The sequence below is a fragment of the Crocodylus siamensis genome, chromosome 1 (assembly GCF_052110815.1).
Source record: "Crocodylus siamensis isolate JL-2025a chromosome 1, ASM5211081v1, whole genome shotgun sequence".
NCBI classification, from domain to species: domain Eukaryota; kingdom Metazoa; phylum Chordata; order Crocodylia; family Crocodylidae; genus Crocodylus; species Crocodylus siamensis.
The window spans coordinates 118330986-118345990 of NC_143395.1; the positions used below are offsets into that span (position 1 = coordinate 118330986).

Below are 15005 nucleotides of genomic sequence, written 5' to 3' on the forward strand. Positions count from 1 at the left end.
ACACATTACACAGCTGCTTTGTAGTTTGCACTACAGTCTCTGACATGATCACATTAAAATAATCAAGATAATCATATAATTTTACTTTAAATTAATTACTGAACATTTAATGCACAAACTTCTTTCTGAGAGAATGATATTACCAGTGATCTGATGCTATTGCATAGCAGCCTGTTACCCTAATGAGAAGAGAAGCACCAAGCAAATAACGTTGCATTTGCTTTCTTGGGATTTAATCTTGCAAAGTATTGAATATCCTAAATTCCTATCAAAGGCCTGATTCAGCAAAACACGTAAGCACATGATTAATTTCTCAAGCAGGAGGGTAGTACTGTTAAAATTAATGGGTGTTAAAGATACCTGCATCTCTGCATGTTCCATAACATGAAGAATCCAGCCTATCCAGCCTTAGGTATCCAGCCCCTTAAGTTTCACATTTGTCATGAGAATTAATTAATTGATAGATTGGAAGGAATTCAGTGCAAAACTGTAAATAAAATTATCAAAGCATATAAGAAAAAAATAACTTTCCTTCTGTAATGGATCAACAGAGATTCTGAAAATGTATCTAATCTATATCTACCTAGCTAACCACATTCAGGAACATATCCTACAAACTAGATGTAGATTTATCTGCAGCTTCCTGAGATATAGTCTAGGCTAGGGAACAAGATGAAAATGGAAGAAGGAAATGGTTTCTTTCTGGTAGAGGGCACTGTTCTAAAACAAGTAGTAATGATTCAAAACTTAAGATTCACTATTTTAAAAATGTAGACATTAGGATTGTTTTAAGTGGTAAGGTAGAAAATGGAATCATTTACTGAGAATGCAGTGGAGATATCCTCTTTTGTTTGGATAAGTACTTCAAGGCAAAGAAAATGGAGGTTTGCGCCAGCTTTATGAGAAGGAAGAGCAAAGCTATTTAGCAGTAATAAAGAGCTGAAATCATGTAGATGAGCTACTTGCACCTTCCTTTTTTTATAGTACATGTTGTGAGTGGCTATGTTGATTGCAGAGTCCCAGGGAAGGAAAACACAGTATATTCCCAAAACTGGTATTGACTCTACTGGGTCAAGACTGGGGTTTTTTTTACCTGACATGGCTCTCACTCCACCTCTGGCTAGCAGATTTTTGAAAGTAAGCTAATCCCTGTTAAATTTGTACAGTCCATTCCATGTTTCCAGCTGCTGGTCTTCCAAAAAAAGAACTTGCAGAGTTATTTTCAGTCACCCATCAATTTCTAATATGCCCAGTGGGTAGAGGAATGCTGTATAGGTTCAGCTTCTGAGCAGTAGCAAGGACTAGGAGCCACGCAAATCTAGCCTCAGGGTGAGTAGAGTAATAAGTGGTCTGCAGCAATAGAAACTAATGCTATCACGTGTCATCACCAAGTTCCACATTGCAGAGCTTGTGGGTCAGTGTTATAGCCCTCAAAATAGCAGAAATTCCTGATCAGTTCTAAGAATAAACTAATAATATTGCACTATTTCAAATTTCCACAGAGCTCCAAGGACCCTTCAGATGAAGAATCAACCCAGTTGAATACAGATCTTCCATTTTCTTGTTCTGCCAGGCAGTCATCTAGGCAGTTCAGCACACCACAGAACAGTTCGCTAATCATGAATATCCTGGGGGGAGGTACAGCGGCCAGAAACATCTGGACAGATCATCAAATCCGACAAGCGCTATTCCCCAGCAGACGAGCGCATCATGAAAATGATGAAGATGAAGATGATTATCAGATGTTTGTACCATCAGTATCTACATCCAACTCAAGTTCAACTGTCTGTGAAGAGAGGGGCACTTCTGGTCGCCCGTGCAGCTGGCATTTGGGACTAGTTCATCAGAATGATGCTGCCAGTTCCAATCATCACAAAATTGTTAGACGAGCCAGTAGTGCTGGTGAAAGTAATATTGGCCCAAATGGTGCAAGATACAGAGCCAGTGAACTTAGCCAGCACAGTTCTCGAAGGGAGGTAAAAAGTGGTTCTAGAACTGGCATGAATGCTTATCCAGAATATTCAGAAGAGCTGACCATTGATGATATAGAACATGTCTATGATAACATAAGCTATGAAGATTTAAAACTAATGGGTCTCGCAAGGAGGGAAGAGTCTGATCGTGGTCCCCAAAGATCTGCTAGAGACTCTCTGTATGAGAGTCAAAACAAAATTAGTTTGGAATTGACTTCCAAAAAGAGGCAGGCAGATCAAAACAGGACCTCTATTTTTGAAACTAGAGATGAGAGCCTACGCAGTAGAGAGGCACCTACTTCAAGTTCAGATGAGCTCAGGATTGTCGAGGATAACATCTATGACACCATAGTGCTTCCAGATCCACCACTGTTGACTTTTAAATGTGACCGCCTTAAATGCTCTAAAAGGAGGAGTTTTTTGGGCCTGGAAACAGATTTTGCTTGTTGTGATAGTCTACGGCAGTTTGTTTCTGAAGAGAGTCTTCAATTCAGTGAAGATGAAAGTCCTTACCATCGCGTTCCATTAGATAATGATTATTTGAGCTTAGTAGATAGCTCCTCCAACTCCGATTCACACTCTCACAAGTCTGTAGCAGATAAACTTTCAGAGGAAGTAGATGAAATTTGGAATGATCTGGAGAATTATATCAAGAAAAATGAAGAAAAAACAAGAGACCGCCTCCTTGCAGCCTTTCCTGTTTGCAAAGACGACATACAGGAAAGGCTGCATGTGGGAAGTACACCTGAACTGAGTAAGGATGTGGAATATTCTCTTTCTACCCTCTCCCTGCCTGAAACCCCTGTTTTCCCTAAGACTTTGAAACACAAAGCAAACCTCAAATGTGAAGAAACACTGCCATGTAAAGAGAGTTCATTTATGAGCCTAAGCAGATCTTCCTTCTGCAGTGAGCTGCCTTTCATGGATAGCCCTTATGAATCTGCAAATAGTATTCTATCCAATGCACATACAGAAAGCACTGACAATGAATTAGATGTTGTGGATAAAACAAAAAACAGGGTCTTTTTGATGGCAAGGCAATACAGCCAAAAAATTAAGAAGGCTAACCAGCTTTTGAAGGTAAAAAGTCCAGAGCAGGAACAGCCAGCCAGCCGTCAACCTAAACTGAAGCACAAGGACCTTGCGGCCATTTTGGAGGAGAATAAACAAGGTGGACCTGCCATTGGTATGTTAAACTGTAGCAACTGTTAAACTGTAACAACTGTTTTAATAACTTTTCAGTGAAATCTGCATATTGGTTTAAACTGCTTCTAACCTGTCACTTCTTGATTAATCACTGGGATGATATTAGTATCATCTTCCCAAGAGCGATTTTTCTTTTTACTTTAGTGTAAGTGGGAATAAAAATGAAAGACTGAAGAAATGGAGATTCCATATTCAGGGGAAAATCCTACCACTCCTTGATAGATGGAAGAGGAAAAATGTATAGTGTTGTCAGCTGACTTGCTTTCATGGGCGGGATGGTTTAGGATAAGCTGGAAGTAGAAAGCATGCTTCTGGGCATCCAGTGATTTGTTTTGTTTGACTAGAGAGATTTTCAGGTTTTTACTGGACATAACACCAAGTCACACCTTCTAGCCCACTGGCTCTCTTGATACCCGGGGGACCAACCTTTACAGAAGCCAGGTCCAGTTCCTTTATAGAAACATCCTTGTCTTTCCCCCTGCTTGAGCATCTGTATAGCAGAGAGCATACTTTAGCCATAGACATTTCCTGTCCATGAGACTCTTTTTCCACAGAAAATTTAAAACCACGCTGAAGCCCTAGAGCTAACAAGGCCACAGTTACTGGATAGCCACTTATGCTTGTTCAGGATAGTTAAGGACTTTTAAAAATATAGGTACAGGTGTTCAAAACTTAAGGCAGTTTTTTGAATGCGCTTTAGCAGCTTTTCTACTGTACAGACATTATCCACCAATGTTCTTTGCTCGCTGGATAACATTGTCATATAAGGTATAGCCAGTGGTGCCTCATCAGAATTGCAAATAAATATAAAAACAGCAACACTGACTATCAGTATAGCAAAAAATGTGTAGGAATCCATCAGAAGGAGACCTCAGAGTTCAGAGTTGGAATAAAGATCCCTAACTGTAGATGTTTAAGAGATTCTTAGAGATTCCTACTAGTTCCCTGTGACCCTACAACCAGCCCTTCTTAAGAACAGGTCCTTCTTTAAAAAACGAACCTGGTTTCCTAGTTATCCTCTTTGGGAGGCCCTAGTGGCCATTTTTTTCTTATGCATTCTGTCCGATGGTCTGGTCAATTGGGATCCAGAAAGCACGGAGAAGATGAAAGGTGATAGCATTTGCTATCCTGTGTGGACGTTGACAAATCAGACTCAGCAGCTCCACGCTGACAAAGGAGGGCCCAGGCTTTGTGGCTAGAATTAAAAGCTAAACATATTGATGCTGTTTTAAATTTTTATTCTGACTGCTGTATGGTGTTCTGCTTTCTGAACTTTAATTTTCATGTTGCTTGTTAAAGTTTACCACCATCATATGAAATACAAGTTAAATACTTCTCTTTTCCAGGTGCCAGAATTGCTGAATATTCCCAGCTTTATGACCAGATTGTTTTTAGAGAGACTTCACCCAGAATCCAAAAGGATACCTGGGCCAGTTCTCAGGAGCCATCAACCTTAAGGTATTCCTCACCAGAATCAACATCTCCTTCTCATTCTCAGTTAGCTAGTGAATGCTTAAGAGAAGAAGACTGGTTTTTACATTCTACATACAGTAATGGAGAACTAGCTGATTTCTCTCCTTGGCCAGATGTCCAAGAACCAAAGTCAAAGAGTTCCCCTGCAGAGACTGACACAAAAAGCAATCTAAGACAGTTGCCATCAGCTTGTTCAGTGCCTTCCCTTCAGATTTCTACACGTCTGCATGTTCCATCACAAAGGTGGAGTGCTATTATAAGTCAGCCTAACAAAGAGAATTTACATCAAGATAGCATGTATAACTCTCTTGGAAGAAGAGCACATATTACAAAATCACAAGCGTACGGCAGGTCACAGTCCTCTTCCTCAGTTGTGGTTAACAGGTCTGGGGAGGCAATTATCTACCCCAATGAAATGGACAAGAAAAAGTTACATTCAAATAGACATTTTAGATCTGACACCTACCAAGACTCTCTGTCAACTGCTGCTTCAGGATTCTTGGTATCCAGTGCAAGAAAGCAGCACCCTGAAAGCTGTTCAGACATGATTCTGCAAGACTCTCAGAAAGTCCTGAGAATAAACAGGAACTCACCACTAAATGCACAAACAGCGACACAGAACTATTTTTGTAATTTCAAAGATACTGAAGAAGAAGGGGATGACGATGACTATGTTGAGATAAAATCTGATGATGAGGGGTCTGACTTAGAGAATACACAGAACCAAACAAAGAAATCAGACCCAAAGTTGAATAATGTAGATGGTGATTCTTCTGACACTCCCTCAAGCAAAAACATGCCTTGTACTTCTGGAAAATCAGCGAACAGCAAACATGCACTTACCCCTTATCTGACTGCATACAGTGATACAGATAAATTAAATGACTACTTGTGGAGAGTACCATCTCCTAATCAGCAGAATATAGTCCAGTCTTTAAGGGAAAAGTTTCAGTGTCTTAGCTCAAGTAGCTTTGCTTGACACTTTCACTGATGTCTAACTGTATTACTGCCTTAACACATCAGAGTATACATCAGAACAGCCAGTACTGTCATCATATATTTTAACATTTTTAAGACATCAAGCACTATATCTCAGTAATATTGTAAATAGATATGTAAAATATCTTTTTTACAATACAGAATATTGAGAAAGCCAGTGGTCCTGTGAGCACTATCTGATACTAAGATCAATTTGTGTCTTTATAATGTAGGCTGTTTTTTTCCTAATCTCGCTGTCTTAACTTGAATATACTTTACCACTCCCCTTTTCTCTCCTCCATAGCTCACTTTATTTTTAGCCATGATAATGTACTTGATAAAGCCACTATGCCATGTGAAAACCTTCATATTCAGGCATTTAAGAACAGGCGCCTAGTGCTGTGTCCAAAAAATACATTTTCTGTTACTGTAATTGCATGTGATTGTTCAGTTGAACATCTGATAATCTGAATGTGCAAATACCAGGTTCTGAACACAGTTGGACAAGCTAACTGTGCAACTGCCTGCACATTTTTGCACATCAGACTGTAAGTCTGTGGGACCAATGCACATAATACCAAATATACAGTACTATTTAGAGCAGGACTTTTATTTTTTAAAATAAACCTAGTCCCAGTGTTTTGTGAATAGTGCCTGATTGATAAATGTGTATCTGAAGCCATTGTATTTAATATTCCTACGTAACAGCTAAAGAACAGGAACTGGCAGCTTTCCTTATACCATGCTGTGAATATGCCTCCAACTTGTTCTGGATGCTTTTAGCTTTTGAGAGCTGGAGGGTAATTAATTGTCTTAGGTTAATTCAACCCTTGGTCTTGTAGAAATAGCTATTCTGGCTGCTGATTTACTATCAATTTTAAATGTAGCATTTGCAAGCTGGGCACCTTTCTTTTAAGAGTGAAGCCATTAATAACCGATAAATTGAAATGACTGATGAAAACTCTTGCAAGAATAACGGTGTCCTATGGATACGTTTTTAAGTAAGGTGATCTTGTCAGTCAAGGCCAGATGCTTGTGAATGTGTTTGGGCTGTCTGCAATTTGACATAACTTTAGTTTTGAACATTCTGTAGTAGTCAAAATGTGGGAGCCCATTAGCCAAAACAATGTAATACTAAAAAATGAAATTAGTTGTGTTGCCGATACATTATTACCAAAACAGAGCTGGAGCTGAGATTTGAAAATAAATCCCCTGAAAAAGCATGCTTTTCTTTAAATGGTTCAGTTTTCAACATCAGAAGTGTTAAAGGAAGCAAAATAACATAGAAAATGTGTTATGTCAAGTGTGCTTTGCCCGTATCAGCTTGAAGTGAGAACTACTCTCCTTAAAATTCACTGCATACACATTGGCTTTTAAAGGCATCGTTCGACTTTCTTTGGAATGACAATTCTCTTTCATAACAGCTGAAGCTTTTGATTAGCAGCTTTTTGTAAGGGTACAAACCAGAACAATAAAACTTTTAAGACCAAAGATTCTATTCTCATGCAAGTGTTCTGAATAATAAATAAAAGATGGAAGAAAAATTGAGTGCATGATACTCAGCAATTTTTCTTCTTAAAGAGAGACAAGTTTTCAATCTTGTCAATGATGTATCAGTGTCTCTTTCAAGGAAGAGTATAGGAAATTGACCTCTCTCAGTAGCAGAGTTTATACTTAAAAATAGTCTCTGATACCTTTTTTGGGGGCCAGCTTTTCTATTAGCTTGGAAAAGGGAAATGCTTTATAAACTGTTGGGGAGGGAGGAGGGATAAAAAGAATGTTGTTTTTATCATGCTGACTGAATAAGATATCTGAAATGAAACAGGAGGTGAGGATGGCACTTTAACATCTTGTAAGTATGTTTCTCAACATAGGCTCTGTTTCTGAAAGACTCCTCTCCCATTCCCCCCATGCAAATCTTAGTACTCAGTTTTAGTTCATCTTCCCTGCCAGTTGGCGTTTGGTACAATTTCAAGGAATAATCCTTACTTTCTTCATGCACATTAGCTTTTGCTCTTTCATTCTCTCTCTTGTTTCTCTCAGCTTTTTAACGCATTCATTTTTCTTTCTTTCCAATTAATTTTTAAAAATGCAGTGAGTTATTTTAGTGGATAAAAATGCTAATGAAACATTCCTTTTCAGTTGATGCACCTGAAAACAGTGAGCATAGCACTTCTGAAAGCACTAATCTGTGCTATTTGGGGAAGAGGAGCCTGGTCTTGATTCCTAAGAATCAAACTAAATTTTGCCTGGAAAAATTGCCACTAACACATGAACATCTAACAAATATTTAAACATCAGTCAACACGTTTGTGATCCTGCCAATGGCAAAGCAGGAACTGATTACACTTCTGGGTCAGGTTCCCTTGAAGATCTGTGTGGGGAGAGGTTGAATATAACCATTAGCTTAGAGCCTCTAGCAGTGGCAACAATGTGCTAAACGTGTGGTAGCATGCAAAGGATGGGCTGTGGCCTGCAGGAAATTTGTGTAACCATAAAACAGGAACACCAGCTGTTGAAAGCGGCTTGGCCAGGTTGACTGGTTATGTGCTAATTTAACTCAGCTATGTTGCAGCTTTGGTCAGTACGGAGTTTCTTGTGGGTAAATTTCAAGATCTCCTTCTTAAGAGAGTGAATTTCTTCTAAAAGGAAATAACCGTTGCTTGCATAGGGAGGCAAAATCTGGGGGGACTGAATCTAGTCCAGTAGGTATAATAGGTATAATAAAGTTAGTAGCGTCCACACACACACCCCTGGTCCCTGAATACATTCCATTTTTTCCAAATGACACATACAATAAATTAATACTCCCATTTACTGCAAGTATAGTTGTTTCAATATGATATACATTTAGCTTTCCCATTTTCTCTGTTGCATGACTTGGGCTTTTATTACTTGAAAACACTGTATACAAATAGAGCCTAAATGTGTTTGCTGTACAGCTACTGAGATATCTTGTACAACTGTTGTTGTGGTGCTTACATTTTCCAGATTAAGCAGGAAAACAGTAATAGAAATCAAATGTATGATACTAAACAAAGTTATTAGTTAAAGTACTGTTTCCATACTACTTTCCTCAAGCACAGTAGCCCACCTGGTAATTTTAGAACTGTTAACTAATACTGTGTAAGTTGTTCTGAGCGAAATCTAATGTTGAGACATATTCATTGACTTCTGTTTTTCTGAGAAGCATATTTAAGGAATTTCTGCTTGTTGCATTGTGTTGAACTACCTACTACAAGATTCCTTGTGTAGGAATAGCTTTGGGGTTTTATTTGATCATTATCCTATAAGCTCATGTAACTATGGATAGATGTGCTAAATGGAACTGCATCTAGTAAAACAATTGAGAAATAACATTGTACATATTTAAGATACCAAAAGTGTAGCATTTCTCATATTTATTTAATATAGCTTGTAAAGTAATGTAAATATGAATAGAATTTTAAAATGTGTGCTTTTTAACTATAGCACACCTACATTTGTCTGAACTATTCAAGGAGTTGTGTCTTAACTTTTAGAAGTCAATGACATCTCATGCAGTAAGAGGAGTAAAATGGAAGGGAGTTATAAAATGCATAACTCTGACCAGGAACCATTTCATACCATTTTAAATAAATTTGGTGTGCTTTAAATTATTTTGGTTTGTGATTCTGGCAGATAGGCAGCTGGAGCTGATACAAAGTTAAGCACTGGATACTCTGTATTGGTAAAAAAGGATTAACAGGTTTCAGTTTTTTTCAATAGCTGTAAAAAGTTATAAAAATACTAGGTTATACTAACAGGTAGTTTGAGTTATGTCATTGGTGATCCCTGTTACATTTTACAAATTAAATAAAAATAAAGTGGCCAGTAAAGGAAAAATGAAAGTCAATACTGAGAAGTGTTGCTTATTGGGTTTAAATGGGGTATACAATTGTTCTTGCTGGTAATTCCCATCCCAAAATATGTGAAGTAATGCTGACCAGTAACCTTTAATTAGTTATAAATGATCATTTAAATAAATGAGAAGAGTTGGGAACACTACATTTCTCTAGGGAAAAAATCTCCACGTATTTTCTGAGACTTTCTGATGTCATCACTCCACCAGACTCAGTTAGCTTGGTGCTAGCTTACTTTGATGCAGGGGAGAGAAATTACAAAAAATAAGTCATTTCAACAACAAAGGTTAAAAGTTAATTTTCTAAATGAAACAAAGATGATGGTAAGATTTTAAGTTGCAAAAAGGCAGCATATGAATTATCTGAAGCCTCAGGGTACTGAAAAATGTGAATGGAATAAATATAGCAGCCACAGTTTTATACTGAACTCTGAGTGCGGGTGGTAAAAATTGTTGTTTTAAAAGCAGTTGTGTTTTTCCATTTCTTGCCATTTCATAGGCAGCTTCTCCCTGTGGTAATGAACCCAACTTTTTAAAAGCAATGTTTTGTTTGAAAGAGCTATTTTTAAATCATGTAATACTGGAAAAATTCTCATATTTTACTGTATAGTTTAAGCTTGTGTGTCATCTGGTAGTAATTGCACTATGCTACCAGAAGGGGTTGAAAAATGAAGTTAATTGTTCTAAATTTGTTTTAATGGTATATTTCTTTGTTTCTGCATACGTGTATAACATCTTGTCCTATGGATAAGAAATGCATTTTTTAATATTGCACTTTTTTCATGACTTGTTTTGTAAAGAATATGTAAAAATATATGTACATGTAGGAAGCTTCTTAAGTCAAAGCTTTTTTGCCATTTTGTTTTGCTTAAAAGCTGAGTTTAAAGCATGCCAAAACTAAGGAAAACATGTAAGTATATGGTATTTAGATAAAAAAGTAATAAATGCTAAATTTGTGTTCAAGGCCCAGACTATTAGTAAACGGGCAGTATTGAAATGCAATGCTTATAGGACAATACTATCTCAAAACACAGCTGCATCCTTTTGAACAGGTACAGCAACTTGCTGCTTTGTTTCTGTATTATTTCAATGCATAAACATTGCCAGGATGAACCAAACTGGATCTTTGTTTGTGATCCTTCAGATATTGGGAGCATGGATGAATTTGAATTTCTAAATGAGTGAGAAAACTCCCTTATAGTTCTAGATCTAATTTGGCTCCAAAATCAAAACTGCTCTATTTTCATTCAACTAGCCCATCATTCACAAGAACAGTTTGTGAAACTACACATGACCAGTGAATCCAAAAAAATTGGTAGTCCTGTGTAATTCATTTTTTGTTCTTTAGTAGCTATGCCAGACCTGGAAGCTGAATTGAACCTGCTACAGTTTTGGCTGAGGGAAAAGCACATCTACGCTGCACATCAGAGGTGTGATTACAGCTTGTGTCCGTGTACCCAAGCTAGCCTCAAATGAACTCTGACACCAGCAGCAGTGTAGCGGCAGTGCCATGGACTTTGGCCATTGAGTACTTGCAAGGATCCCAGGAAGGCCCGTGAAATGAGTGCTGAAACCTGTGCTGTCATGCCTAGGCTGCTACCTGTACTGAAGTGTCTAAGTAAAAGCTAGCTTGAATATGTCTATATAAAATGCAGTCATAATTCTGGATAACAGTGTAGACATGGGCCAAGAGAGCCAGGTCTTTTAAAATCAGGTAGTAGTATGTCTTACTTTTAAATCCACAGTGTGTCCAAAGGTTCAATCCCCACTACAGATAACCCACCTGTACCCTACCCTTACATAAGTCTGGACTGAGACTATCATTTATATTTAATACAGTTCTGAACACCCTCTCCTTCACCTTTTTTTCCCTTTATAAGGTTTATCCATCCCCACAACGAAAAAACTCAGATAAATTGTGTGTGCAGGATTTAGTTGATTTGAACTTTATCTTTTAAAGTGTCCTACTGAGCCAAAAAATGTGTGATGGGACTTATTGACTACCAACATAAATATAAAAAACATTCCAAACTACAGAAGATTCTATAAATATTAAACCAAATGTGTTGGGTTTTTTTTTAAGAGATACCTGTTTTCACCAGGTCAAGCTATAACACACCATGATGGCTCCCAGTTATAAAAATTAAAGAAAATCTATAAATACACATCATGATAGCTCTCAGTTATAAAAATAAAAGAAAATATATAAACTTTATAGTGAATAAAATATGAAGGAGCAATAAATATAAGAAAATCTAAAAATCATCACCATAACTATGGGGAAGGATAAATCTGGGTGAGAAAAGTTTACTTAACTCTCCTAGTTTTACATCATGAAGTTTTGCGGGCACCTGTTGCATCTGTCCCTGAAATAAACAGATCAAGTACAGGTTTTTACAAAAGGTACAGACAAAGTCCCTCCCAGTGTAGCTGTGCTTTGTGTCTGCTGGCCATCCTCTGGAACCAACCATAGGGGAGAAAAACCTTGGTTCTACCCCAACAATGTTTGTCAAGGGAAGGCATATTAAATGCAACCAGGATTTCACAGACTGCCTGAATAGACTGCTACTGACAGTTTGTTCAAGTCTGCATGCTTGCAGATTTGTGGGTGGTTTGTGCTGTCAGACCCAGCTCTCTACACTGCTTTAGGCCACTCACTGAAGCTTCCCAGCTTGAGTGCTATCTGGGTAACATAGACTTTGTAAATTGCCATTTCTTGCATAAAGGAAATGGTTACATTCACAAGAAATACCATCCTAGAATGAGACCTCTATTTAAAAAGGTGTTTACTACTACCTTAACGACAACGTTTTGCTGCAAATGACAGCCTGCCTTGTTCTCCTTCCCAGTATAAAGTCATTTGTCTCTTAATATCCTTTTCTTTTATTGCATTCCCTGTGAAACTGTTCCATTACCACCTCCTTCAAAATGTCTGCTGCTCTGCTCCAATGGAAGAATGGGTGACCAATCCTGAACCTTACCTGAGATCTTTGGTGGACACTTTTATAAAATCACAGAAATGCAGGGCTGGAAGGGACCTCAAGACATCACTTAGTGTTTCATTCCCTCCAAAATATTGGTGTCTGACACTAACCAAGCATTCAATTACCCCATTGGGATATGGGAAAACAGAACCCCTTTAAACTATATAAATGGGCTGTCACCTCTGCTGGGCCTCAAGCCAATATCTGCATATGGTTCTCATGTGCGCTGTGGCTTTCATTGCAATCATTTTGCACACTCTGAGGCACCTCTAACACACAAACTTTCTGTTGTGTCCCATTGGTGATCTGTGCTAGCTCTCATGGCTGTTTGGAAGGATGGGACAGAACATTTTGTGAGGTTTAGAAAAGGATAAAGACTACCAGAATATGGTGAAGCAGTCATGTGATTACGGTCTGTCAAGAACTAGCATGCAAGTTCCCCTGGTTTCCAACTGAAGGAAACAGAGCAGGTAAAATGGCAGCTAGAATGAAAAGTAGACAGTCTATTTTAAATATTTTCAGAACCACTTATTGCACTGAAGAGAGTTGCAATAAGCTTCATGTAATATTTTCTTTATATATTCATCTAAGCAACTGAAATAGTAGTCACACATACTGTTTGGGGGGGAACATACAGGAGGAGAGCTATTATTGAATAGAAGGTATTCACAGATACATCACTTATGTGATTTAGACTAATAAAATTTGAGGACTCCTTGTTTAAATGATTATTCAGTATCTTTATAAATAGCTAGTGAATTGCTACAATGACATTTTAATGGATATTTGAGAATAAAGCAGGTGTGGGACGGTTTATAATTAGGGTACATTATTTTATTAGTGTTGGTATTAGGAATACTCTTACTACTTAGATGACAAAGCTAACATGTTTAACGATTTCTTTGCCTCCGTCTTCCTAAGTAGGGACCAGAACAGTCGCATCCCTGCTGGGCCCCCCTCGGGCCCTGGGGGAGGCACACCTGGGCCACGGGTTAGCGAGGATTTAGTTAGGGAGCTTCTGGAGGGGTTGGACGTATTCAAGTCAGCCAGTCTGGACGATCTCCACCCTAGAGTTCTAAAGGAACTGGCCGAGGTCATTGCAGGACCCCTGGCATGGCTTTACGAGCACTCATGGTGCTCAGGAGTGGTGCCGGAGGACTGGAAGAGGGCCAACGTGGTTCCCATCTTCAAAAAAGGGAGGAAGGAGGACCCAGGAAACTATAGGCTGGTTAGTCTTACCTCGATCCTAGGCAAGCTGTTTGAGAAAATTATGCTGGCACACATGCAGGAGGGGCCAGCAGGGGACTGCATGCTTAGGGGCAACCAACGTGGGTTCATCAGTGGCAGGTCCTGTCAGACCAACCTGGTGGCCTTTTACGATCAGATCACCAAATCATTAGATGCGGAGGTAGCAGTGGACATAGTCTTCCTGGACTTCCGGAAGGCTTTTGACACTGTCTCTCACTCCGTTCTCATCAAGAAACTGGGGGACTGTGGTGTTGACACCCACACAGTCAAATGGGTCGCCAACTGGCTGGAGGGCCGCACCCAGAGGGTGGTAGTGGATGGGTCCTTCTCAACCTGGAAGGATGTGGGCAGTGGGGTTCCGCAGGGCTCGGTCCTCGGGCCCGCACTGTTCAACATCTTCATCAGTGACTTGGACGAGGGGGTAAAAAGCGCCCTGTTCAAATTTGCTGATGACACTAAGATGTGGGGGGATGTGGACATGCCAGAAGGAAGCAACAGACTACAATTGGACCTAGACAGGTTACAAGGGTGGGTGGACGAGAATAGGATGGGATTCAACACAGACAAGTGCAAGGTGATGCACCTGGGGAGGAACAACTGGCACTATACCTACAGGTTGGAGAACTCCTTTCTAGTCAGCACGGAGGTGGAAAAGGATCTTGGAGTCATCATTGACTCCAAGATGAACATGGGCTGGCAGTGTGGGGAGGCAGTTAGGAAGGCCAACCACACCATGTCATGCATCCACAGATGCTTCTCAAGCAGGTCCAAAGAGGTGATCCTCCCCCTCTATGCAGCACTGGTCAGGCCACAGCTGGAGTACTGCGTCCAGTTCTGGGCACCGCACTTCAAGAGGGATGTGGACAGCATGAAGAGGGTCCAGAGAAGGGCCACTCGCATGATCAGGGGGCAGCAGGGCAGGCCCTATGAGGAGAGGCTACGGGACCTGAACCTGTTCAGCCTCCACAAGAGAAGGCTGAGGGGGGATCTAGTGGCCTGTTATAAACTAGTCAGGGGGGATCAGCAGGCACTGGGGGAGTCCCTGTTCCCCCGAGCACCGCCAGGAGTGACCAGGAATAACGGTCACAAGCTGGCGGAGGGTAGATTTAGGCTGGATATCAGGAGGCGCTACTTCACTGTCAGGGCGGCTAGGATCTGGAACCAACTTCTGAGAGAAGTGGTGCTGGCTCCTACCCTGGGGGTTTTTAAGAGGAGGCTGGATGAACACCTTGCTGGGGTCGTTTGACCCCAGTACTCTTTCCT

The 15005-nt window shown here is 39.7% G+C and overlaps 1 protein-coding gene across 4 annotated transcripts in view; it reads left to right on the top strand.

Annotated features, from left to right (window-relative positions):
* The window catches only part of PLEKHG1 (pleckstrin homology and RhoGEF domain containing G1), a 202046-nt gene extending 194790 nt beyond the window's left edge, over window positions 1-7256 (top strand). For all 4 annotated transcript variants that reach the window (XM_090041310.1, XM_090041323.1, XM_090041319.1 and 1 more), the window contains 2 exons: window positions 1503-3159; window positions 4526-7256. In XM_090041310.1, coding sequence (XP_089897436.1) covers window positions 1503-3159; window positions 4526-5631 — 2763 coding nt within the window. In that variant the 3' untranslated portion in view covers window positions 5632-7256. The remainder of the gene's footprint in view (window positions 1-1502; window positions 3160-4525) is intronic.
* Window positions 7257-15005: the final 7749 nt, after the last annotated feature.